Source organism: Rhincodon typus, chromosome 7, assembly GCF_021869965.1.
Source record: "Rhincodon typus isolate 14 chromosome 7, sRhiTyp1.1, whole genome shotgun sequence".
Taxonomy (NCBI): domain Eukaryota; kingdom Metazoa; phylum Chordata; class Chondrichthyes; order Orectolobiformes; family Rhincodontidae; genus Rhincodon; species Rhincodon typus.
The window spans coordinates 3,480,152-3,506,438 of record NC_063338.1 but is presented as its reverse complement, the minus strand read 5'-3'; the positions used below and the strand labels follow the sequence as shown (position 1 = coordinate 3,506,438).

At 39.4% G+C, this 26,287-nt stretch overlaps 2 protein-coding genes across 2 annotated transcripts in view; both read left to right on the top strand.

Annotated features, from left to right (window-relative positions):
* acadl (acyl-CoA dehydrogenase long chain) overlaps positions 1 to 7,910 on the top strand; it is a 48,907-nt gene extending 40,997 nt beyond the window's left edge. The window contains exons 7-8 of the mRNA XM_048598671.1: positions 4,880 to 4,966; positions 6,563 to 7,910. Of these exons, the coding sequence (XP_048454628.1) occupies positions 4,880 to 4,966; positions 6,563 to 6,635 (160 nt within the window). The 3' untranslated portion in view covers positions 6,636 to 7,910. The remainder of the gene's footprint in view (positions 1 to 4,879; positions 4,967 to 6,562) is intronic.
* Positions 7,911 to 18,841: 10,931 nt separating this feature from the next.
* Positions 18,842 to 26,287, top strand: part of kansl1l (KAT8 regulatory NSL complex subunit 1-like) — an 80,426-nt gene continuing 72,980 nt past the window's right edge. The window contains exons 1-2 of the mRNA XM_048598670.1: positions 18,842 to 19,103; positions 22,695 to 23,918. Coding sequence (XP_048454627.1) covers positions 18,874 to 19,103; positions 22,695 to 23,918 — 1,454 coding nt within the window. The 5' untranslated portion in view covers positions 18,842 to 18,873. The remainder of the gene's footprint in view (positions 19,104 to 22,694; positions 23,919 to 26,287) is intronic.

Genomic DNA, 26,287 nt, shown 5'->3' with positions numbered 1-26,287 from the left:
TGCAAATTACACCAGTAATTCAAACAAGTTTCAAATAGTACTCTATTTTAGACTTTATTTTTACCCATAGTATTGAGGGAAAAATGCTAAGACGGCACAGCAATAAATAATAATTAAAAGCTGCATGTTTAAACAGACAGGCCTCTCATATCTTGTTACTATGGAACCATTGAGAGATTTTAGTGTCTCAAGGTCATTGTACCTAAAAGGTTTCCTGCAGTAACCTTTATTGAACCTCTCTATCTATTAGCTATATCTTTTGTGTTTCAGTGACTTAGAAAAGAAGTCTTTAAATACATTGCTGATAAAGTGAGGTTTTTAAAAGTATTTGTCAGTAACGTAGGATTAAGTAGTTGGGAGAGGTTAGTGAGAAGGTGTGGGAGCAGCCTGCCATCATTCTAAGCTAATTTCATAATCTTTAAATCAGTTTTGTCATCCTTAATGTCAGCTCTGTAGCTCCTCTGGTTCAGTAGTTTGTTCAGCTTTTGTTTTAGTTAAATCACTCACTGTATTTACAGAAATGGAATAAAACAAAATGGAAGCAAAGCAGAATTTCTTCGCAGCTTGATATTTTTTTAAATGGCTTCTTAAGGTACAAACATTCTGGAGTTTTCAGTGAGCTGGCTTCTTTGCAGTTTCCTACTTTATTTTGCTTTTAAGATGTGTGTTATTGACACTGGTGAATGCAACAATTTTGGTTTAAGCAGTGATTAACATCTAGTATTGCCATTTCCAGTGTAACATAACGCACCCACAAAAAAGCTCTCCACTCCCTCTGAAATGTCTGAAAAGGTAACTCTTGCACTTTTTCCCAAGTGAAATTTTGAAAGGGGTCATTGATTTTAGTGCTAATGAATGTCACATCAGAAATAGTGTTGTGCTATGGTATGTGAGAACTTGGAACAAAATTCAGCTGTCCAAAGTAACACAACTCATTTCATGTAGTTGGTTATATTTAGTTGATTATGCACATCAATACTGTATAAACTGTATTATTAAGATATGTGAAACTAAATGTGAGGAAGTGGCAAGTTCTGTGTTTACTAGCCACAAGACAAGTCCACCTCCTGAATGTTTGTTGTATTATGTAATTAGATGACTAATCATATTTTTAAATATGCTTCAGCGTCTCGCTTAAATAAGGAAGCAACAAAGAAGTATTTTTCTGGGATTACTTTTTTTGATTACTGCAGGGTAAAAAGGTGCTGATTAATTGGCAAGTTGACTCTGGTGAGGTAATGCCATGGAGAAAGCAACTGCTGATTATTCAAAATCATCCACCACATTGCGTGAAGAGAAATCTATAGAGCACCCCTTAAAAATTGTCTGGCCAGTACCATGCATTTTTATAGCAAGTTCAACTGAAAGCTTTTTGTTAGAATGTAGGGAAGATTTTTTTTTGTCAGACAAAGGTTATACATTGCGCTTCTCTGCGTTTCCATTTTCCTCTTTCTGTTTTCCATCTCCTTCGTTTTACCATAAACCACAAAGCCAACTAGATAATTTGCTCTTGGGCTTTCACATTTTCCGCTGCCTTGTCTGCCCTAATTGGAATTTGGTTCAGGAAATTGATTTTGATTGTATGCTGTTTTCTCTTTACTCATCATTGACTTTCTGTTGCTTAAAACCAATTACTAAAAACTCTGCATCTATGAGCATGCATGTTAAAAATTGAATATTTATTTATTTAACTCATTCATGAGCTGAGGGTGTTGCTAGCTATAGGCCAGCATTTATTGCCTATCCCTAATTGCCCAGAGGGCAGTTAAGCATCAACCACATTGCTGTGGGTCTGGAGTTGCATGTAGGCCTGACGAGGTAAGGATGACAGCAGTATCCTATTATTGGAAAATACCACCCATGTGGGCACTGCATAGTTGGAGCGTTAAATGCTTCAACACTTAGTTCTAGAGTAATTCCACAATTGGGTAACACCTGAGTGCACCAGCAGATTAAGATTAATTGATTAATGATTAATTAAAGATAATAGTCAAGTGCGTAACAAGGCTCATTAAATTTGCTCGAAGTGATATACATTGTATACATGATAAACATATACCATATTGTAAGGTCTTGCACTCTACAACAAAAAGAATATACTTCATGTCTTGAGCCTTTTTTGAATTATCTATTAATTTGTGGAGCCTATAGTTACCTGTTGCTTTCTCCATGACATTACCTCACCAATCAGAATCAACTTGCCAACCTTCCTGCTTTGTAGTACAAAATGTTGAGATTGTTTAAAATCTTGCATCCTTGCATTTGTCCAGATGAGTGCAAGATGAAAAGCTCCAGCAACAGGTCTCTCTTGTTAGCAATATGTTTAAATCTTTAAAATTCAGAGGGACCATTCATACAGTCAATCTCAACTTCATCTTGTGACCAGATCCTCAACCTTACAAAAAAAAAAAATGCAAATAATTTTTTAAATGGTCAAAGATTGGGAAGTGCTGGTGTGCGAAGCGACTTGGGTATCCTTGTTCATGCACCACTGAAAGTTAATATGCAGGTACAGCAAACAATTAGAAGGAAAGTGGTATGATGGCATTTGCAAGAAGATTTAAGTACAGGAGGAAAGAGGTCTTGCTGCAATTGTTTGGAACCTTGGCAAGAATTTATCTAAGCATTGTGCAGAGTTTTGGTATCCTTACCTAAGGAAGGATAAACTTGCCACAGAAGGAGTGCAATGAGCGTTCATCAAACTGATTCCTGAGATCACAGGATTACCCGATGACAACAGATTGAGGAGACTAGGCCTGAATTCTCTAGAGTTAGGAAAAATAGGAAGTGACCTCATTGAGACATACAAAATTCTAACACGCTCAACATGGGATATGCAAGAAGGATGTTTCTCCTTGCTGGGTGTCTAAAACCAGAGAAGATAGAATAAAAAGTAGGCCATTTAGGTCAGCTTTCCTGAAGACTATTAGTGAACCGGATGAGTTTTTCCAACAAGTGACAATGGATTAGTGGTCATCATTAGACTCTGAATTCCAGATTTTTCATTGGATTCAAATTCCACCATCTGCCGTGGCAGGATTTGAATCCAGGTCCCGAGAATGTTAGCTAAGTCTCTGGATTAACAATCCAGCAATAATACCACTAGGCCGTTACCTCCCCTAAGAAAAATAATGCTGACAAGATCTGGACTTCACCGTAAATATGGCCCTACAAGAATATGAGAAATGGGGAGTAGGAGCAGGCGCATTTAGCCTGCTGTGCCATTCAACAGGATTGTGGCTGATATTTACCTTAAAACCGTTTGCCCACACTATATCCATATCCTCTGGTACTTTTAATATCTATAACATGATGAGTCTCTTGGTTGAACATACTCTATGACTGACCCTCCACAGCCCTGTCTGTTGAGTATTCCAAAGATTCATCACTCGCTTCTTCCTTAATTCTGACCTAAATGGCCTACTTTTTATTCTGTCTTCTCTAGGTGGTATTTTCCAATAATAGGATACTGCTGTCATTCAAAATAAAGTTATGTCTACCATGCAATTTGACAATGTTATCTATGAATTTCAGTGTGAGTGCAATGCCAGATACATAGGCTATATGTCCTGTGATCAGCTGATTTGAATCAAAAGGCACGTTTCTTCAACTGCTTGAGTACAGACAGTACTTCATCACACTTTTGATTTATTTATTGTCACATGTACCGAAATGCAGTGAAGAGCTTTGTTTACGAGCGGTAGAGGCAGATCATAGTAAGCAAAAGATGTACAGATCAAAAAGACTTAGAGGCATACAGGTTACATTGCACAGGGCATGCGCTAGGCAAGATCAACGTTAGCAAGATCAGCATTATTTGAGGTTAGAGAGTCTATTCATCAGTCTGATAATAGCTGGGAAGAAGCTGTTCCTGAACCTGCTCGTGCGTTGTTCAGGCTTCTGTATCTTCTGCCTGACAGAAGAGGTTGTAGGAGATCATTACCGGGGTACGATGGGTCTTTGATGATGTTGGCAGCCTTTCCATGGCAGCAAACCATGTAAATGGAGTCCATGGATGGAAGGTTGCCTTCTGTGATGGTATGGGCTGTGCACACCACCTTCTGTGGTTTCTTATGGTACTGCGCAGAGCAGTTGCCATACCAGGCCATTATGCACCTGCAGAGGTTGGTGAGGGATTTTATGGACATGCCAAATTTCCTGAACTGCCTGTGGAAGAAGAGATGTTGTGCCTTTTTGACTATTGCATCTACATGGGAAGTCCAGGACAGGTCGGTTATTGTCAGTCCGAGGAATTTGATGCTTTTCACCCTCTTAGCCTCAGTTCTGTTAATGTAGATGGGGACATGTTCTCCTTACAGAAAGTCTAGTGTTAGATGTTATTCTCCAACTGGACAACACTTGCTAAACAATCCTGATTGCACTAGTAGTACACTCAGAGCCAATTAAAGATAATCAGTTGAACTCGTAACTTGGCTAATCTACATTTGCTAGAAGTGCATTACCTTCATGTGTAGAGATCTGTTCTCTGCAAAAAAAAAAGAAATATTTTCAAGCTTTGCACCTTTTTAAATGACCTGGTAGTGTGGGTAGCTGATAATTCCATGTTGCTGACTCCATTTTAACGCTTTGGCCAATAAAAGTTTTTCTGGTGAAATTCGAACCTAGTACCTTTGAATAGCACTGCCAGTACATCCATAGAAGTCCAAAGTACTCTCCATTGCATCACAGAGCCTCACCTAAGCCTCACTTAACTTGCTAACTGTTCAACACTGTCTTCTCCTGCAATATAAATTGTTGAGATTGTTTAAAATTTGACATTCTTGCATATGTCCAGATGAGTTTTCCCTCGTTTCAGCAATATTCAAGTTCTGTGTATCAAGATATTATTAATAAAAGATAAATTTAACTTTTTTTATAGGGCTTCTGAGCAACAGACTAATGTAGCCAATCAATGTGTACAACTTCATGGTGGATGGGGATACATGTGGGAATATCCAATTGCTAAGTAAGTCTGAATCTATGAGATAATTTGCAGTTGCTTCAAAGGGTAACGTAGGTCTAGATGTAGAACAACAGTTGAAGCCAAGCCATTTCACACTGCTACTATGTTGTGCCTACACTTGTGGTGTTTTTCAATAACATGATACTGCTAATAGTCAAAAAAAGTTCTGTTCACCAATGTAGGTCAATGTGTGTGTTTGTGTGTTCAGTTCACTCCCAGTCTCTTGAGTTCATTCTCACTCTTCCACTCTCATTCATTCCATCACTCCCACACTAACACGCTGTCATTCTTGCTTTATCATGCACATCCACTTTTGCTCACCCTCATCCCCAATTTCCAATTTTGTTTCTCATCCTCACTTTTCACTCTCACATTCGTATTTGTGCTGGCTCTCACATTTGTTCATTCACTCTGTCTCATGTGTAAACATTTACTCATGCACTTAAACTCTCCATTACTCTTTCACAAACATGATCACTCATTCTCTTACACTTTTCCCCTGGAACCAGTCCTCCACAGGATCTGGGAGGATTGGAGATTAACACTGTTTAACACTCCAACTGCCTGAGCCACACTGCTGCAAACACTATCCTTCTTGCCTCTCCTGTAGTCCTTTAAGAGGGCAGTGTCTGTGTGGATCATGATGTGCATTGATTACATCATCCAAAATGCATCCTGAGATAATAAAAATGATACCAATCTCCTCTGCAGTCCTCCAATGTCAGACTGCCTGTTTGGTGCATTTGATGCTGATAGGCTCATTAACCAGGAGCATACGTGGGAGAGAAACAGCCTGTGTTGGGAGGTGCAGCACATTGCAGTATCTTTTACTCCTTTGCCTGTATTTTGAGCACTGCTTTGCAGGTCAAATACCATTGGTGTGCAGGCAGAGTGCAAACCCTTGTGAGTCAGACACTGGTGTTTGAGCTATTTCTGAATACTTGGCAGGCCAGGTATACGTTGGACAATTCTGATTTAAAGCAATCTGGGAGCCATGTTGTAATGAAATAAAAGAAATGGGCTTCAAACTACAACCCTGATTTTAAAAAAAAGGTTATCTTGAAAGAATACTTCAGGATTTGTGGTGATTTATATTTGTTAGCATTCAGCAATTTAGACGTGCAGTATTAATGAAGACATCATTACTAACCCAGCCGGAATTAAAATAGTGTTCCATTCCGAATGTACTGATGTTGGTTGACAAAGTTACTAAAGGTAATAAGGGAAGTGTGCACGATGACTTGGTCTGATGTCCCTGTCCTGTGCTCTCTGAGCTATACCCAAGGAAAGTGAATTACCTCTGAGACAGATGACATCACTTCTTGACAGACATTTTGTTAAGTACCCCCTTTATTCCTATAATGTGTTTTAAGGGTAAACCATGTATAGATTCATATCCTGATCTATTTGGTAAGTGATGGTTCCATCATTTTTAGAAATAACATTGCTGTCAATAATAGGAGTAAAATATGAGGGAGATAATAAATACGAAGTTTTTAAATGGTTTGGAGAATTGGCAAGTGGATGACCGTTACTTAGATTTATGATCTGCACCCATTAATCATACACCATGAATCTTATGTCACCTTTTTATTTCAGGTCTTTTGTGGATTCCCGTGTTCAGCCGATTTATGGTGGTACAAATGAAATAATGAAGGAGCTTATTGCTTGAGGAATTATAAGTGACTGATGAAATGTTGGGAAAATAGGATCTGCAGTGTTAATGTTTCTGTTGAAGTACCTTTACATCTGAAAACATGTATCATTTACCTATTAAATTTATGCAAAACTGAAAGAAATCTGTATAAACGACAAGGAATTTTAGAAATGAGAAATTGAATATTGATAGGAGAAAACAATAGATTTCTTAATGTGATTCCTGTTTCAATGCAGAATCTATATTGTGTGGCTTAGATATGTGCTATTTCCTTTTAAATTTCCTTTCGTTTACTTGCTGTTTCTGAAACTGTGATGGCCACAGCTCGTTCTGTTGTTGGCTTGAACAAAACAAACCTGTTCGTGAATTTATTGTTGAAGCAGCGAACCAGAACACAGTGGTAGTGTTTCCAGTGGAATGGTTAACCCGCTCAACTAAGTCAGCGTTCATTTTGAAGAAAGTGGGGACAAGCTAACAATGTTCCAGTGAACTTTTTATTTGAGTTTTGTTTTTTTTGTCCATTTTTATGTGTGTATTTTCATTTTAAAATGCTAATGGACACTGATCTGATACAACTGTAATAAATTTAAATACTAGTACTCAGAATGTGGCAGAGATTATTGACTTAAAACCATACAGCATAACATTGCTTAGCTTGGTGTAATACTTGAATTGAAATGAGTATTTACTGATATAATCACGCATTGAGTAATTACGCCATTCATGTAGTCTATTGAAATCTCAAAGCTCCCAATAGCTGACTTGAGGTAAATAATGTATTAGTTCAGTGTGCCTTGGAGTGTGTCTTACTGGCTACCATGTTTACCATCTAATTTGTACCTCTTATCCAAGAGGGAGCAATCCGCCGCTGTTCTTGCTCCTAATCGCCGTCTAGAGACTCTTGCTGGGAAGTGTGTTTGTATATGAATTGTATTCTATATTGTAGCTTGCATGTTGATTTTTGCGTACCGACAATGTCTAGGCTCACACTTGAAGAATGGTCCTGTGAGTGAGTTACTAAAGGGAGAACAGCATCTGTAGAACTACAGCTTGGAGAGAAACAAAATTGGCAATAAAAAAAATGTAATTTTCCAAAATGCTAATGGTTCTTTAGACAGTATGGGATACATTTGTTCCCAGAAACAGGTAAATTGCAGTGTGAATAAATTGTCATGCCAGTGTCATAATTCTTAATTTCTAGCTGCAAAAGAATGTACTTGAATTCATATATTTGAACAAACTGATTTTCGTATCAATAAATTTCAATATATTCAACAGATTTCAATTTAATATTATGTCGTTTTTTTTTTTGTTATGTTCGCTGTAAAGTTAGTCTTTGTATTAAGTCAGATTGACAATAAGGAATGGAGACATTCTAGTCTATACACGATTCCAGATAAAAAAGATTAGAAGCTGAAATTGTGAAGGTTCTGGTATCCAATATGAATTTGTGTGAGTAAATGCATAAAAGAGAAGTTTTAAAGGTGGCCATATAACCTACTTTAAATTCCATGAACACATTTTCATAAACACTTTTGACGATCTGTTTAAAAACTAAAGCAAATTATGTACTGGTGTTCTAACTCCAAATTGAAATTCTGCTTCTCACTCAGGAATTGGATTATTTAAAAATTAAATTATTTAATTGATTTTAATGTATGATGGATTAATTTAGGGCTAACTATGAATTGTTCTTTGGAGGATGTGATCAGCAGTGTGCAGCAAGGATCAGTGCTGGACCCACTGATTTTCATCATTTATGGAAATGATTTGGATGTGAATATAGGAATGTGTGGTTAGTAAGTTTGCAGGTGACACCAAAATTGGTGGTGTACTGGAGAAGTTATCTCAGAATACAATGGGACCTTGATCAGATGGGCCAATGAACTACTGTATAACTCTATGTACACTTCCTTTGTGAGATGGTTTGCTCTATTGATTTTAGACCATCAGTGAGGGGAGATTATCTTTTGAGTGTGCTGTAAAGTAAGTTGCTTGATTTTCTCAAAATATTGTCATGTAGTAAAATTTATCAAGCCAATTTAATATTAGTGTTACATGTCAATAAATATGTAAGTGTACAAAGTTACAATGGCAATTTAGTCTTTGCTTTTTGAAAAGATTAGATCTGTTTCAGTTGTTACCATATTTATGGTGTGAAACTGAATGAGGAGTTAATACAGGCACCAAGTGACTGATTTGAGTCTTTGTCTTATTTGACTGAGCAGCTATAGAATCAGAACAAGTTAACAAAGGAGCTCTGAAATTCAATTATCTTTTTGGCACTTGGCCAGGAGCAAACCACTAGATGTTATGGATATGATCTGTTTCTTCCTTGATTGTTTTTGAGACATCTCCGATTTACTGGTTACTCTCTCCAGCAGCAGGATCACCTGTCATGTAGAAGGATGGCTACTGTCGTGAAACTATCTTGTGATTTACTAGTTTATTTCAATTTTTTTACAATTTAAATTTATTTCTTGGAAATGAAGGAGGTTTAATGCTTCCCGTTCTTATTGGTCTCAAAATATTTGTTCCTTCTTTCTTTACTACATAACTTGGCAGTAGTACCCAGTATTTACTTCTGTTCCAACATCCTAACTCACATATGCTTCAGATTAAAGACTCATTGATACTTCCGTTTCCTTGTTTTATTCAGAAAGAAAAGGCTTATTGTATATTGTAAGCATACATCAATTAGGAGCAGGAGTAGGTCACTTGGCCCTTTTGCCCTTTGAGCCTCTTTTGCTCTTCAGGAAATTGATCTAATTTTAACCAGAACTCTATATTCCAGTCTACCCCAATAAACTTTCACCTCCTTTCTTATCAAGAATCTCTTTGCCCCTGCTTTAAAATATTCAAAGGTTCTGCCTCCACTGCTTTTCAGGAAGAGAGTTGCAAAGATACTCAACCTTCAGAGAAAAAGAAATATCTCTGTGTTAATTGGGTGACCCCAAATTTTTAAACAGTGACCCCTTGTTCTAAATTCCCCAACCAGAAGAACTGCCCTCTCCACATCCATCCTGTGAAGCTCCGTCAGGTATGTTGTATGTTTCAATCAAGTCACCTTAGTCTTCTAAACTGTAGTAGTTACAAGTCTAGCCTGTTCAACCTTTTCTTCTTAAGACAACCTCACAATTCCAGGCATTAATCTATTAAACTTCCCCTCAACTACTTCAAAAGCAGTTATATCCATAATTAAGAAGAACATACTGCAAATAGTATTTGAGATGTAGTCTCACCAATGCCCAATAAAACTGAAGCATAGTCTTCCTACTTTTGTGTTCACTTCTTTTCACAATAAACAAAACCATTGCAACTGCATACTGAACGATCCCCTTGCATCTCAGCACTCTGCAATCTCATTATTATGTAATATATATATACTTCACTCTTATTGTTCCTGCCAAAATTTAAGAAAGAAAAATGATTAGAAACAAGCCCTTTGGCCCATTATGTTTTGAATCGATCATCAAGTACCTATCTAATCTCAATTAATGCCATTGCCCAGCACTTGGCTCATTGCTTTGTATGCTGTGTTACTTCAGATGTTCATTTAAACACTGAGAATCATAGAATCCCTACAGTGTGGAAACAGGCCATTTGGCCCAACAAGTCCACACCGCCCATCTGAAGAGCATCCCACCCTGACTCATTCCCCAACCCCTGCCTAACTCACCTAACCTAAACATCCCTGGACACGATGGGCAATTTAGCATGGCAAATCCACCTAACCTGCACATCTTTGGACTGTGGGATGCTATGATGGTTCAAGATACCCACCAACCACTGGATGAATATATTTCTCCTTGAATCCATCTAAACCTCCAGCCCTTGCCTTAAATCTATGCCTAGTAATTGACCCCTCTACTAAGGGTAAAGGTTTATTTCTATCAACCCTACCTATCCTCCTCATGATTTTGTATACCTCCGGTTCCATAGAACATAGAACGGTACAGCACAGTACAGGCCGTTTGGCCCACAATGTTGTACCAACCTATTATCTTCCTTAGATCAATCTACCCTGCATACCCTACATTTTACTATCCTCCATGTGCCTATCCAAGAGTCGCTTAAAAGTCTCTAAAGTATCTGACTCCACTACCACTGCCGGCAGCACATTTCACACGCCCACCGCTCTCTGTGTGAAGAACCTACCTCTGACATCTCCCTTATAGCTTCCTCCAATCACCTTAAAATTATGCCCCCTCATCGCAGTCATTTCCGCCCTGGGAAAAAGTCTCTGACTATCCACTCTATCTATGCCTCTCGTCATCTTGTAAACCTCTATCAAGTCATCTCTCATCCTTCTTCACTCCAATAAAAAAAGCCCAAGCTCCCTCAACCTTTCCTCATAAGACCTGCCCTCCAGTCCAGACAGCATCCTGGTAAATCTCCTCTGCACCCTCTCTAAAGCTTCCTATAATTATTTCCCATAATTGGGTGACCAGAACTGAACACAATATTCCAAATGTGGTCTAACCAGAGCTTTATAGAGCTGAAGCATAACCTCATGGCTCTTAAACTTAATTCCCCTGCCAATGAAAGCCAACACACCATACGCCTTCTTTACAACCCTATCAACTTGGGTAGCAACTTTGAGTGATCTATGGACGTGGACCCCAAGATCCCTCTGTTCCTCCACACTGCCGAGAATCCTGCCATTAACCCTGTGTTCTGCATTCAAATTTGACCTTCCAAAATGAATCACTTCACAGTTTTCTGGGTTGAATTCCATTTGCCACTTCTTTGCTCAGCTCTGCATCCTGTCAATGTTCCTTTGCAACCTACAACAGCCCTCCACGCTGTCCACAACTCCACCAACCTTCATATCATTGGCAAACTTACTAAACCACCCTTCCACTTCCTCATCCAAGTCATTTATAAAGATCACAAAGAGCAGAGGTCCCAGAACAGATCCCTGCGGAACACCACTGGTCATCGAGCTCCAGGCTGAATACTTTCCATCTACTACCACCCTTTGTCTTTTATTGGACAGCCAGTTTTGTATTCATACAGCCAAATTTCCCTGAATCCCATGCCTCCTTACTTTCTGAATGAGCCTACCATGTGGAACCTTATCGAATTCCTTGCTAAAATCCATATACACCACATCCACTGCTCTACCTTCATCGATGTGTTTTGTCACATTCTCAAAGAATTCAATAAGGCTTGTGAGGCATGACCTGCCCCTCGCAAAGCCATGCTGATTATTTCTAATCAAACTGTGCTTTTCCAAATTATCATAAATACTATCTCTCAGAATCCTCTCCAATAATTTGCCCACCACAGAAGTAAGAATGTAATTTCCAGGCTTATCCTTATTCCCTTTTTTGAACAAGGGAATGACATTTGCCACCCTCCAATCTTTTGGTACTTCTCCAGTGGACAGTGAGGATGCAAAGATCATTGCCAAAGGGGCAACAAACTCTTCCCTCGCTTCCCCTAGTAACCTTGGGTATATCGCATCTGGCCCAGGGGACTTATCTATCATCATGTTTTTCAAAATTTCTAGCACATTCTCCTACCTAATATCAACCTGTTTGAGCATATCTGCCTGTTTCATGCTGTCCTCACAAACGTCAAGATACCTCTCACTGATGAATACTGAAGCAAAGTATTCATTAAGGACCTCCCCTACCTCTTCTGACTCCACACACAAGTTCCCTCCACTATCCCTGATTGGCCCTACCCTCCCTCTGGCCATCCTCTTGTTCCTCACACAAGTATAGAAAGACTTGGGGTTTTCCTTGATCCTACCCGCCAAGGTTTTTTCATACCCCCTTCTAGCTCTCCTAAGTCCATTCTTCAGTTCCTTCCTGGCTACCTTGTAGACCTCTGGTGCCCTGTCCGATCCTTGCTTCCTCAACCTTAAGTAAGCTTCCTTCTTCCTCTTGACTAGGTGTTCAACATGTCTTGTCATCCAAGGTTCCTTCACCTTACCATCCTTTCGTTGCCTCAGTGGAACAAACCTATCCAGTATCTGTAGCAACTACTCCCTAAACAACTCCACATTTCTATTGTGCATTTCCCTGAGAACATCTAATCCCAATTGGTGCTCCATATTTCTTGCCTAATAGCATTGTAATTCCCCCTCCCCCAATTAAATACTTTCTCATACCGTCTGCTCCTATCCCTCTCCATGACTATGGTAAAGGTCAGGGAGTTGTGATCACTATCGCCGAAATGCTCTCCCACTGAGAGATCTGACACCTGACCTGGTTCATTGCCAAGCACCAAATCCAATATGGCCTCCCCTCTAGTCAGCCTATCCACATATTGACAGAAATCCTTCCTGGACACACCTGACAAAATCTGCTCCATCCAAACTATTTGCACTTAGGAGGTTCCAGTCTATATTAGGGAAGTTGAAGTCACCCATGACAACAACCCTATTACTTCTGCACCTTTCCAAAATCTGTCTCCCAATCTGTTCCTCAGTGTCTCTGTTGCTATTGAGGGGTCGTGTAGAAAATTCCCAATAAAGTGACTGCTCCTTTCCTGTTTCTGACTTCCACCCATACTGACTCAGTGGAGAAACCCTCCTCCACAACCTCCCTTTCTGCAGCTGTGATACCATCCCTGATTAGCAATGCCACTCCCTCACCTCTTTTACCTCCCTCCCTATTTCTTTTGAAACATCTATACTGCGGAACATCCAACAACCATTCCTGCCCCTGTGTTATCCAAGTCTCTGGAATGGCCACAACATTGTAGTTCCAAGTACTGATCCATGCTCTAAGGTCGTCACCCTTATTCCTGACACTTCTTGCATTGAAGTAGACACACCTCAACCCATCGCACTGACTGCCACTTTGCCCTATCAACTGCTTATCCTTCCTCATAGATTCTCTGCTTGCTCTGTCTGTCTGTACACCAGTTACCCCATCCTCTGATCTGTAGCTCCAGTTCCGAACCCCCTGCCAACATAGTTTAAACCCTCCTGAAGAGCTCTAGCAAACCTCCCACCCAGGATATTGGTGCCTCTCCAGTTCAGGTGCAACGCGTCCTTCCTGTACAGGTTCCACCTTCCCCAGAATGTATCCTAATGATCCACAAACCTGAAGCCCTCCCTCCTACACCAGCTCTGTAGCCAAGTGTTCAGCTGCGCTCTCTCTGTTTCTAGTCTCACTAGCCTGTGGCACCGGTAGTAATCCTAAGATTACTACTCTATTTGTCCTGGCTTTCAGCTTCCATCCTAACTCCCTATAATCACTTTTCAGGTCCTCATCCCATTTCCTAGCTATGTCATTGGTACCGATGTGTACCATAGCTTCTGGCTGCTCTCCCTCCCCCTTAAAAACCGTGAAGACTCGATCCGAGACATCCCTGACCCTGGCATCCAGGAGGCAACATACCATCCGGGTGTTCCCTTGCAGCATTCTTTGCTCTGAGGAAAACAACCCACACCTACTTAATCTCTCTTCATAGCTGAATCACTCCAGTTCAGGCAACATCCTGGTGAATGTCCTGTGCACCCTGTCCCATGCGATCACATCCTTCTATTGTGTGACAACCAGAATTGCACATAGTACTTCAGCTGAGGCCTAACTAACATCATCTGCAGCTCCATCACAACCACCCTGCTCTTGTATTCAATCTCTTGACCAATAAAGGCAAGTGTCCCATTTGTTGTCTTAATTATCTATCTATCTGTCCTGTTGCTTTCAAGGATCTATGGATAAGTACTGAGGAAACTTGGTGTGTATGTACACTAGTCCCTTATGGTATCAGGACAGGTGGATGAAGTGTTTAAGAAGGGATATGGGGTATTTCTCACTATTAGCTGAGGCATGAAGTTTAAGAGCAAAGACATTAAGCTGGAACTGTATAAAATGTTAGTTCGGCTACAGCAAGAATATTGTGTGTTGTTCTGAAATCCACATTATACGAAGAATGGGATAACACTGGAGAGGATGCAGAGGAGATTTGCCAGGATGTTGCCTGGGCTACAGAGTTTCAATTATGAAGAGAGATAGGACATATGGGGTGACAAGGTGTAGAGCTGGATGAACACAGCAGGCCAAGCAGCATCAGAGCAGGAAAGCTGACATTTTGGGTCTGGACCCTACTTTAAAACAGAGGCGGTTGAGAGGGGACATGATTGAGATGTATAAATTATGAGGGGCATAGATAGGGTATACAAGAAACTTTTCCCTTAATGGAAGGATCAATAACCAGAGGGCATAGATTTAAGGTAAGGGGCAGAAGCTTCATAGGAGATGTGAGGAAAAACATTTTCATTCAGAGGGTGGTAGGAATCTGGAACCCACTGCACATGAAGGTGGTAGAGGCAGAATCGCACATAACATTTGCAATGTTAAGGGATACAAGGCTACGAGAATGGAGCTAGAAAATGGGATTTAAAAAGGTCGCGTGGTTATTTTTGTTCAGTGTGAATGTGGTGGGCCGAAAGACCTTAGTTTTTGCTAAAACTGTACAAGGTACGAGTCATGCCGCAGCTAGAATACAGAGGAATATACTTCCCTTATCTAAAGAACGATGTACTGATATTGGAGGCAGTCCAGAGATTGTTCACTAGGTTGATATTGGGTATGGAGGGATCGTCATATGAGGAGAGGTTGAATAGATTGGACCTCTACTTGTTGGATTGGAGAATAATGAGAAGTGACATAATTGAAATATATAATAGGGATTTGACAGGGAAGTCCTTGTGGGAGAGCCAGGACCAGAGAACATGATCCCAGAATAAGAGTTTGTGCAATTAAGACAAAGATGAGGAGGATTTGCTTCTCTGAGGGTAATGAATTTATGTAATTCTTTACCTCAGAGGACTGTTGATGCTGGATCATTAAGTATATTTAAGGCTGAGATAGATTTTTAATCTGTGAGGGAATCAAGGGTTATGGGGAAAAGGCAGGCAGGTGGAGTTGAGGATTATCAGATCAGCTGTGATTTCAATGATTGGCAGAACAAAATTGTCCACGTCTGGTCTTACATTTAAGAAACCCTGTGACTCAATGTCAAAATGGCTTCTTTTGTAATCTTCCTTTCTCAAAGCCCATTACCATGGCAACGTGAATCGCACGGGCCTTGTATCCAGCTACAAGTGCTGCCATGTTAAGTGCCCAACCGTCATTTATCTCGGAAATGAATAGAGAGCTTAAAGCACAACTGTCTACAATTCAAAATTTTCAACATCTTTTTGGAACTTGAGATTCATTCTCCATCCACTATTAGCTCGCAGACTATTGCCATTGTCTTAAAGTGTAAACACCTTCTTCTCAGTGAAACAATCTGTTCTTTCATTATGAACACACAAGCTTGTTGTCAAGCAGACTTCAGGAAAGATCACATGAGCTGTTCATTTTGCCCCAAATTAAAGACAGTCCCAAAACATAACAACAAATAAATTGTAATAGTATCTTGTGGAGGCAACGCATACTTGGAAGTTGATTTGAGGTAAAATATGTTTATCAGTCTTTGCATCAGGTTCAGATTACTACCCAGAAACAATACTGTTTTAAATTTAAGTGTTGGGAATGGAAGTTTTTAAAAATTGTGTTCCATTTGATAAGTCTAAAGCCATTAAAATTAAATGAAACAACTTATTCTGTTTTGCACCTTCAGTTTTGCACTTCACAGCAATTTCAAGATGGAAAGACTACTTATTATGTAAATAAAATTGATACAGCTCCAACTGTAATAGAAAGAACAGAATTTCCAATGAAGTAGACCTTTGTTCTCAAATGCATCTTAAATCATTGGGCACTGTTAGTAATATAGTGTGAGTATTTGATACTGAATTTAAGTCATATGGTTTAAGATTTTCTCAATTTATATTGCTTCAGTTACATGATTTAATAAGATACACAACTGTTAAGTGAGTCTGTCAAGGCATGGACAGTAGGAAACCTGAATTTATGAATGACTAATGTTTTGAAATACTAAGAGTTATACCTACATCAATATTTGTACGTTGCTATATAAACGTAATTTTAGATTTTGGTTCCTGTCTTATCAGGTAAGTATTACGTTTTTATGGCACTGTATCATGTATCTCAAATGTTCCAAAGTGCTCAACATAAATTAGTTACTTTCAACTGCAGCAAATGTTACGCAGGCACATATGACTACCAAGCAAGATTCCACAAACAGCAACAGCAACACACAGGATAAGTGGCCAGTGAAATAAGAACAGAACATTCTGGAAGTATTTGGCAGACGTGGCAGAACATGTAGTGAGAGAAACAGAATTAGCATTTCAGGTTGATGATCTATTATCAGAAGCAGAGTGGCCAGTGAATGGGCTTTTTGGTGGTGTTTGAGGTAGGGATGCATCAGATCTCCCTGTGTGTCTTTGAACAGTGGCATTTAGTTTGCACCTGGAACAAAATGATGCAGATGGAACATTATCTTGATATCTCATTTCAGGGATAGTGTCTCTAATCATACCGTTGTCAGCCTAGATTTGTGGTTAATTCGTAGGTTTGAACTAGAATTTCAGAAGGATATAATGGTTGTGAAACTTTTAAACTTTGTCTCAAACTATAAAAACATCCAATGGTAGAATTTTAGATTTCTTCTCATTTTGAATGGTGTCTAGAGAGAACATTTTGAGCTTATAATGTTTGTGCTGTTTCTTGCCTGGAGGACAAAGGAGTTTTCTCTTGCCACCCTTTGTGGTTCAATTAAAATATTCCACACTCTCCCAAAGGCACAGGTATCTTTTGGCTTTACAGTTGCAATTGTATAACAGTGGACGGTGTTAATATTCCAGTAAAAGGAAAGGCTGTAAATCCTGGGAATATGTAGAGAAGTAAGAATCTGCTAGAACATGTAGCTATGATCCAGAGGCTTCAAATTGATAAGTTGAATAAAACACGTTTGCATCCTGCTTCAACCAACTTAAAATTGATTTAATTAGCAGATTGAATGAGGAAAAACCTCTCTTTAGCACGTTTCATTGGAAGATTGGTTCTGGTGTTGAGCTCCGATCAGAATCAAGCGGTAGAACGAATAATTTGAACGGATTTTAAAGGTTTTTTGTCCTGTTCTTTAACGGAATCCACAGAAATTCGTTAGTTATCAATTGAGCCACAATTCATTGTCCAAGGACGCGTCAAAACAACCAAGAAATTATGAGTGAAGCCCTCTGCGCCGACCTTTCTCAGTATTCGTTAGTACTTTACCCTATATTTATTTTAAATACGATTTTTGTCACAAACTTCGATAATATGGAGCGCGTTGCGGATTTTTAAAAGGCTGTTAATGAGTTTCTGTTCAGATTCTTGTCTTTTTCGGTAAAGAAGTAGTTTAAATCAGATCTGATCTTGAAAGAAACTACTCCATTTCTAAAAACGATGGACACAGTTCTTCACACCCTACATTTGGCATACCTAAGTCACAGTCCGAAAAACTTCCATAGGGAGCTGGTGTAACTATGGTCGGACAAGGGGGTCTATGCACCAATTCTTAATTGCTCACGTCAAGATCTTCATTGTAAGTATCACTTTTTTCTCATACACTGAACATGTGAGAAAGTTCTCATTTCCAAGTAACTACTAAATTATTGCCCGCAGTTTAGCGTGCAGTCTTTCAAACGACTGTATGTTTTACAGCATCTTAAATTGTTTGCCAAACAATAAACAAGATGCCGCCGAAGCTGAAATAGCTGTATTATCAAAAATTCAGTAGGACGGAATTGTCTAGATTGAAGTTTCATTACATATCGCTACCGTATGTATACTAAGGCTGCCAACGATAACTAATTTTAACACTTTTTTTAGCAAAATGGGTTGCTAGGGTAGTTCAGCTTCTTCGAAAAAAAGTTTCCCGACAATGACACTTTGAACTAAATAAGAGGAAATACTGAGCAGGTTAGGCAGTTTCTGTAGCCAGAGACATAGCTAACTTTCCAGATCAATGATAATGTGACTAGTTGAACTTTTCAAAGAAAAAAGGATTCCGACTTGACTTATTTATGTACAAGTGCTTGTAAAGGAGGGGGATTATTGTTGCAGATTGTGGAGCAGACCCTGTCAATCACACTCCCGTTGACCCATCTGTTAACAGGACGGGGGTGGGGCCTTCACATACAAACGCGGCTTTCTCGGCGGTGGGGGTGATGAGTGGCAGTTGTTGCGCCGCGCCCCCTTCCCCAGGGCGTTGTGGCGATTGGGCAGGCGGTGTGTGGGAAAAAGCCTGGTTCTGAGTGGGGATCGTGGAACGTCACGAGACGTCATCATATGCTCCCGCCCCCTGGCCAGTCGACGGGCCTGTAAGGTGGCCCATGGGGAAGGGGGAGGGGAAATGTGCGGATAACAACAATAAGGGCAAGAGCAGCTGTTGGCAACAAACGAGCAGTCAGGTCAGAGAGAGAGAGAAAGACAGGCTGGCAAAAGCTCCTGTAGTACCGCGGCAGCCACCATTTCTACAGTCACGGAAAGATCCAAGTGTGTTTACTTTGCTTTCAAGAAAAGGATCAAGTGTAGGGGAAGAAGTCGCGACACTTTCCTTCCTGTACCGTATCTTTTCCCAAAAAATAGTTTGTTTTTTTTTTCTTTCGCCGACGGGAAGGATCGAAGTGTTTTGCACCAACTGGAAGACCAAGGGAGGGCGATCGAGAACCGTCCGTTTCCACCCGCACCCCCCACCACGCGGCTCGCGCTGCAGGAAACAGCCTGAGGGCGGGGCTTGGTCACGTGGGCGATCATATGCGCACCCTCCACTGGCGGAGGCTCGTTGTGTGCGCGCGCTGTAGCGTAGTGGGTGAGCGGGTGAGGTAGATGCTTACCACATTCCTCAACAAGTGGGGCGTCTTTAACCTCTCCTAGCCCTTCTCCTTTGAGGAGTGTATTGCATTGTAACGGTGGTGCCAGCAGATTTAATACTTTCTTCAGAAGTGATCTCGATAAATGCTTGATACGAGTTTAATAGGGGGAGAAAACAAGTGACGGGGATAGGCTAAATAAAATAGTTCGAAGTTCTTTCAAACTATATCTGCTCCCAAATTCTATGAACTACCCAGGTAAAAATGAATCTGTTCCGCAGTCATGTGCACCGAGATTTTCCACCTCTTATGATGGAGAAAGGACTCGTTAAATCTTGGACGTATTTACTTTTGATCATATCCGAAAGTCTGCTGTTTAAGTTTTCGTAGTGCTGATACAGTCAAGAGATAGTTTAAAAAGCATTGTTCAAAGTACAGGTTAAATGTGTTGAAATATTGTTAACATGAGCATGTTAGTTTCAATAATGTGAACTTTTGAAAAAAAATAGTTTGTGAATTTGCTTTTAATTTATCAAGGAGCACTTGTAAATAATTCTTCCTTCATAATTTATCTTAGGAAAATTGTTTCGGTTGCACAAACATTTTTGTTTTAAAAAGGCGTGTATTAGTTCAGAGGTTTTTGTAGATGAATCACGTTGTTTTTTGAAAACTACCTTGGAAAGTTCTTGCCCAGCAAAAGTTTGTCAGCGTTTTGACATTTTTCATTTTACTGCTGGTTTCTTCAACTTTTTGGGAGTAGGAATTCCAGGTTTTCACTGAGCCTTGAACGATCCCAGTTGTAGTTTTGCAGTTGTGCCTCCGTTGTTCTAGAACTCTCCCACTTGTAGAAATAGTCCTTTTAAATTTCAGACTCAAATGGTACGAATTTTGAAGAAATCTGTTAGTCAATTCATATTTGGAGCTATAATTAGAGGGGAGACAAATTAAAAAATTTTGACTGTTTGATTACTGCAATAACCTTCAAAATATTGTTCTGTGTCTTAATTGGATTTGCTGAATGTAGTTTTTACAGATGGAAACATGTACAACTGTTATAAATCCAGGCAAAAATGGAACCATGGAATTTTACGGGGGAGAGAGACCATTCTGCCCATTGTCTCTGTACTGGTTTCGAAATGAATGAGTCCCAGCTAGTCCCAAACTCTAGCCCTCTAAATTCATCACTTTCAAATACATTTTTGATATTCAAATATATATCTTTTGAAACCTTGTATGGAAACAGCCTTTGCCACTCTCTCATACAGTGCATTCCAAATTCTAACAGCTGAGTGTTTTTCCTTGTCCCTCTCCTAGCTCTGCTGACAATTTTACTAGTGGAAACAGAATTTCTTTGTTACCCTGTTAAATTTGTTCATCATTTTGAGCACCTCAGTAAGATTACCTCCTAATCATCTTGTGCTCAAAGGAGAATAAGCCTGATTTTTCTGATCTTTCCTTGCACCCAAAATCCTCATTCTTGGTATCATTTTAATAAATTTCCTATGCATTCTCTCCAAGGCTTTAACATCACTCCTTTTTAAATAAGGTGCCTGGAACTAAACACAATACTTGAATGTGGCCTGACCAATGATTTGTAGAGGTCTAGCATCACTTCCTTGCTTTTATACTCTATTCATAAACCCAAGAATCCTATAAGCTGCCTTGCCTGTGCCTGGCCTCATTCACATTTGAACCTGAGGTCCCTCGGCTCCTGTACTGAGTTGTATCATTGAACCTGGATTATTTCTCCATGTTACTTCTAACAAAATGTGTTACGTTGCTTTTCTCTGTATTGAAATTCATCTATTAGATGTACACTTCTTCATCAGATCATGGTACATCTGATCATCCTAAACTCTACTCTGCTGCCCTACCTTCATAACTCTTGCTGATGAAGAATCTGTCTGTCTCAGCCTTGTCTATACTTAATGGCTTAGCTTCAACATTTTCTCTGAGTAAAGAATTCCACTGATCCACTACCCTCAGAAGAAATTCCTCCTCATTTCTGTCATAAAGGGATAACCCCCTTACACTGAGATTATGCCATCTGGTCCTAGATTCTCCTACAAAGAGTAACAAGCTTTCTGCATCTACCCTGTCAAGTCTGTTAAGAAGCTTTTATCTCTTTAAAAGATTGCTTCTAAACGTAAGAGTACAGAATCTGCTCAACCTTTCATAAGACAGCTCTTAATGTCTGGGATCAACATAGTGAACTTACTCTGGACTGCCTCTGGTGCTCATACGTTTTCTTAGATAAGGGGTGCAAAACTTTGACAGTTCTCCAGCTGTGGTCCTGACTAGTGTCTTGTAGTTTTAGCCAGACCTCCCTAATTTTCTACTTCCCTTTTGAAATAAAGGCCAAAGCTTTTTCAGCACAGTGATGCTCGACCATTAATGACTTTCCTGTTGTTACATGCCTGGCTGCTTTTCCTTTAGGCTTGTGGATGTATTCTATTCAAGTAGACGGTTTGAAGTTGATTGCAGATCAGCATGATTTAGTTATTTTACAGTGCCATGTGGAATGGTGTTTCATTGCTTCAGCACAAGATGCCTGCCTTTGGTGTGATTTCAAGCCTTGGAATCTTGTAGCACGGAAATAAGCTATTAGTCTATAGTGTTCTCCAGTTTTTTGAATTGTAACAGTCCACTGCTCTTCTCCCTCCTTTTTCAAGTATTTATTCAATTTCCTTTTGAAAGCTGCTATTAAATCTCCCTACTAATTGCTCAGACAGGATACCCTTGAGAGGTGCTCAACTTTTGCTGATGTGTAAATCTGTCTAGCTTCTCCCCCCTCCCCCACCCCCCACCGAAAGTAGTCTCACCTCATTACCTCAATCCGATCTCATTATTTTAAGCACCTGTTAACTCTCTCCTTAACATTCTTTAAGAAAAATACCTGTCTCAATCTTTCCATTAGCCAAAATCTCCCATCCTGAATAAATTTGATTAGAATTTCATACTTTCAACAGTGAAAATTCTGTCTGTCTGTCTGCATTTGAAGTTGATTATCAGTTGTAAGGTTAACAAAGGCATTAAGAACAGTTATGTCCAGCAGCTCAATTTTAGAAATGCATCAGGAATACTTGCAAGTCATATATTTAAAAATTAACATGTAAGAAAATATAACAAATAGGCAGGCAACTTAACTGAATAGATGCAATGCCTTGAAGTTAATTTTGTGTACCTGAGATATTTTTGTGTTGATGATGAGTTTGTGCTTTATAGGGAACAATTCTAGAATCATCTTAGCAAAGCCTAAATTAAGCATTATTTTATGTCAAGTGATGACTTCAAATATTTGGCAGTGTCAGTCTTTTCTTTGTTACTCATCTGTTCTGTAGGGGCAATATCTTTATTGCAGTGGGATTGTTGGGGCAGCACTGTATGGCTACAATGGCTCCTGCTCTCACTGAAACGGCCACAGAGCCACATGGATTCCAGCTGTCGTCATCCTCCTTATCTTCCAGTTCCATTGAACCTGACGCATTCTTCCATGAAGAAGACACCATTACAGAGCAGAAGTTGAATGGGGAGTGCCACACACAATCTGCATGGTCTCAACTTGTGTATCCGTTTGCAACACGTGGGCTTGGCAGTGATGCAACTGAAACAAAACATGTACCTTATCGATCTGGAACTGTGCATTGTGCAATTCCAAACAACTTGTTAACAGCTCCTGATTCTCTACTGGGCATACTGTCTTTTAACTGTAATCTAAATAATAGGAAGACATTGTTTAGCAAAAGCTCTGCTGTCATTCTTGCCAAAAAATTATCTTGTGATAGAACTAAGCAAACACCTGCTTCTAAAGCTAGCAAAATGTATTTTGTACCTGAAACAGAATTAAGTAGTAATAATAATGGCACAAAAGAATTAAACTCCCAGAAATACAATGCTTTGGAGTGTATGGACATATTAACCACTGCTCATCAGGTGACATTAGCCTGTGATTCCCTTTCAATGACCCTTAATGATCCTGGTGGAATAACTACAAATCAAAAAGCCATGTTGAAACCAACCAAAGGAAACAAAACTTGGGATGCAGTACCAGCACAGGATGATATTCAGTTTGAAAATTTATTGAATAGTGCCAGGCAACCGACCCTGCAGAGAAACCAGGAGAAACAACTCTGTAATTCCATGAAAATAAGGAAAATTGAAGGTAATACTGAGCTGCATGAGTGCCTTGGCAGGCAGCAAGAACTAACTAAAAAGGCTAGCCTGCTTAAAAAACGTCTACAGCTCATCCAGGCAAAGCATGTTGAGCACCAAGTTAAGTGCAAAATTCAAGAGTTTATAAAGTGCCAGCATGAAGGGCAGGCAGAAAGATGCAAAATCAACAGTTCAAATACTGAGTCCGTCTTTCCTAGTGGAATAAAACACAGTGGTGGTGTGCAGACTGGATTCATTTCAACGTCAATCAACTCTGAACTCTTTGAAGATGCATGCTTTTCAAAAGCATTGCTTTCACACATTGAAGAAAGTGTGGATTCCGATGCAACTAGCAGTAGCACTGATGAGGATTCAGACAGCGAAGAGATTGCACTGAATAGGAATATGCCATTGTAAGTAGAATTGTTAACACTGTCATTTTAGTCATCAGTTCTATCTGACTGAATTAGATGCAAATCAAAACGGAAGCATGTGTCCTTGATGAAATTTTTAAAAATTTTCTTCCATAAGTTCCCTGGGAACGGGGAAGGCTCCTGTAAATCGGGTCGCTTCGACCGAATGTAATGGTTTTCATAAGGCATTTACACATTAAAAACAAAAAAAAACTTGTGAACATTTTATGAACTTTGAGTTATTGATTCATTGTAGTACAGGTTCTATTATCAGCTTTTAGTTTCAGCAGAATAGGGTACTTTCCAGGATTGATTTAGGATATCTATATTTCTATGATATACAGTCATGGAGCTAAGCAAAATTGGTTAGTGTAATTCTGTGGATACGCTAGGTGTAACCCCCCCTCAAATAGACTGCTGTCATTCACAAAGACCACTGCCAGCTCAGTTGCAATTGGGAATGGGCAATCAATGCTAGTCTGGATAGTGATACCCATATCTGGAAAAAGTGAATTGGCTAAAATTGCTTTGAAGTCTAAAGGAATGGAAAGTAGCTTTTCTTTTAATTGATTTAGGAACTCGTATTTAAATAAGTACCATGTTCCTCCATGATTTAGTTACCAGAACCTTTGTGATACTGCTGAGCATCCACTTAATGATAACTCCATAGTTGAGTCCTGGATGTGGTGGACAATAGTGAGGCTCTCTCAGAAAAGCTGTTTGCGTTTTGAAGCTTAACATCATGTGATTGTCTGTCTGCAGTGTGGTTTCAAGTAAAGTTTGAATAATGTTCAGGTGCTTATTTTAATCTAAGTGCTTGAATAGTGTAACTTCCATGTTTTGTTAAAAGTGGAATGGTGCATATGAGTTAGTTGATAGGAAATCACTATAATTGTATTCCGTGACATAAATTGACATGAATCTGGTAATTGCTCAGTAATATGATAGTTATTATACAGTTTTGTCTAGCTGTTAACATAAAATAATCCCTCCTAACTAGGTAAAATTCAACCATTTACTCTACATACTTGATTCTAGTTTGATTGTAGACTATAATTGCACACCAGGAAGTGATTTTTCTGACTTCTGTGTAAAGATCCTATGACATTATATGTAGTAATTTGTGAAGCAGAAATTATTGGAAACAGATGAGCAATTTTAAAAAGAACAGAAGAAAGCTGTCATTCTTGTGTGCATTCTCTCTTCCCATTCCTCCTCGTGTTTAAATGCTGTGTCTGTAATGCTATTGACTAAAATATATAAATTTTGTATTCTCCCTGTAAACTTGTTCAGATTTGAGGTCTTAGCTACATTTATATCCTAAAATTATGTCTAATCAATGTTCACAGAAGTCCCTCTTGTTATATTTCTGCCCACTTGTAGATGGTGTGACAGCAGAAATTAATGCATGTTGTTAATAGAAACCAGCTGCAAGAAAGGCTGAAAGAATGATGGTATGCTCTGACCATGCCAGGTCATGGGTGAGCAGCAGCTTCTTAAATGAAAACATTAGATAACACTTTAGATTAGTACATTGAATCTATATTGTACTTTGGTCAGGAAGCACCTTGAATTCTGCTTTGAAATCTTTCTTGAGAGATCAAGAAAACATTGGGCTTATAACTGTGAAGAGGACTGAATGATGAGGAAAAGTCTGAATTTTTCCACCATTAGTGAAGGTGAATGATTATACTTTTTTGTTCCATTCTAGTGTTCACTACTTTAATGTGTAGACACTGAGTTAAATGGAAGGCTTAAATCCTCAATTAAAATCAGGATAACAAAATTGGGTGCAAACTGGTAAAATAAAATTGTGGTTTGTCTTCATGGAGTGATCAGTTTCTGGGATAGTACTGGCTATGGTAGTTATGGCAAAAATCCTGGATTAGTTTGCACTGTTTGGATCCAAAATATTGGTGGGAATTGACATTTTTATGGAGCAGAAAGGTAAAGTACCACCTCATTGTTCATTGTTTGAGTTTTCCAACCATGTAACCTGATTGCATTCACACTCCCTTTCACTGGTGTAGTTTTGAAAGAAGGATTATCATTGCACTGACTCTTCAGTCCCAGTCTGCAGTTAGCTTCTGTATGTAGTTTGATACCCTCCAGGTAAGTGCACAGTCACCACTTGAAACACAATAGTTGGATTTGCCATTCCATTCAATGCTCAGTGAACCTTGTAGAATCCCTACAGTGTGGAAGTAGGCCATTTGACCCATTGTGTCTACGTTGATCCTCTGAAGAGCATCCCACCCAGACCAACGGGCAAAATTACTCCAGGTAAATGCCTTGAAGCTTAACTTTGGGAAGTTGATATAAATTGCTACACTGTTTATTGGAGTTAATTTTTTGTCTTCTTTCTGTAA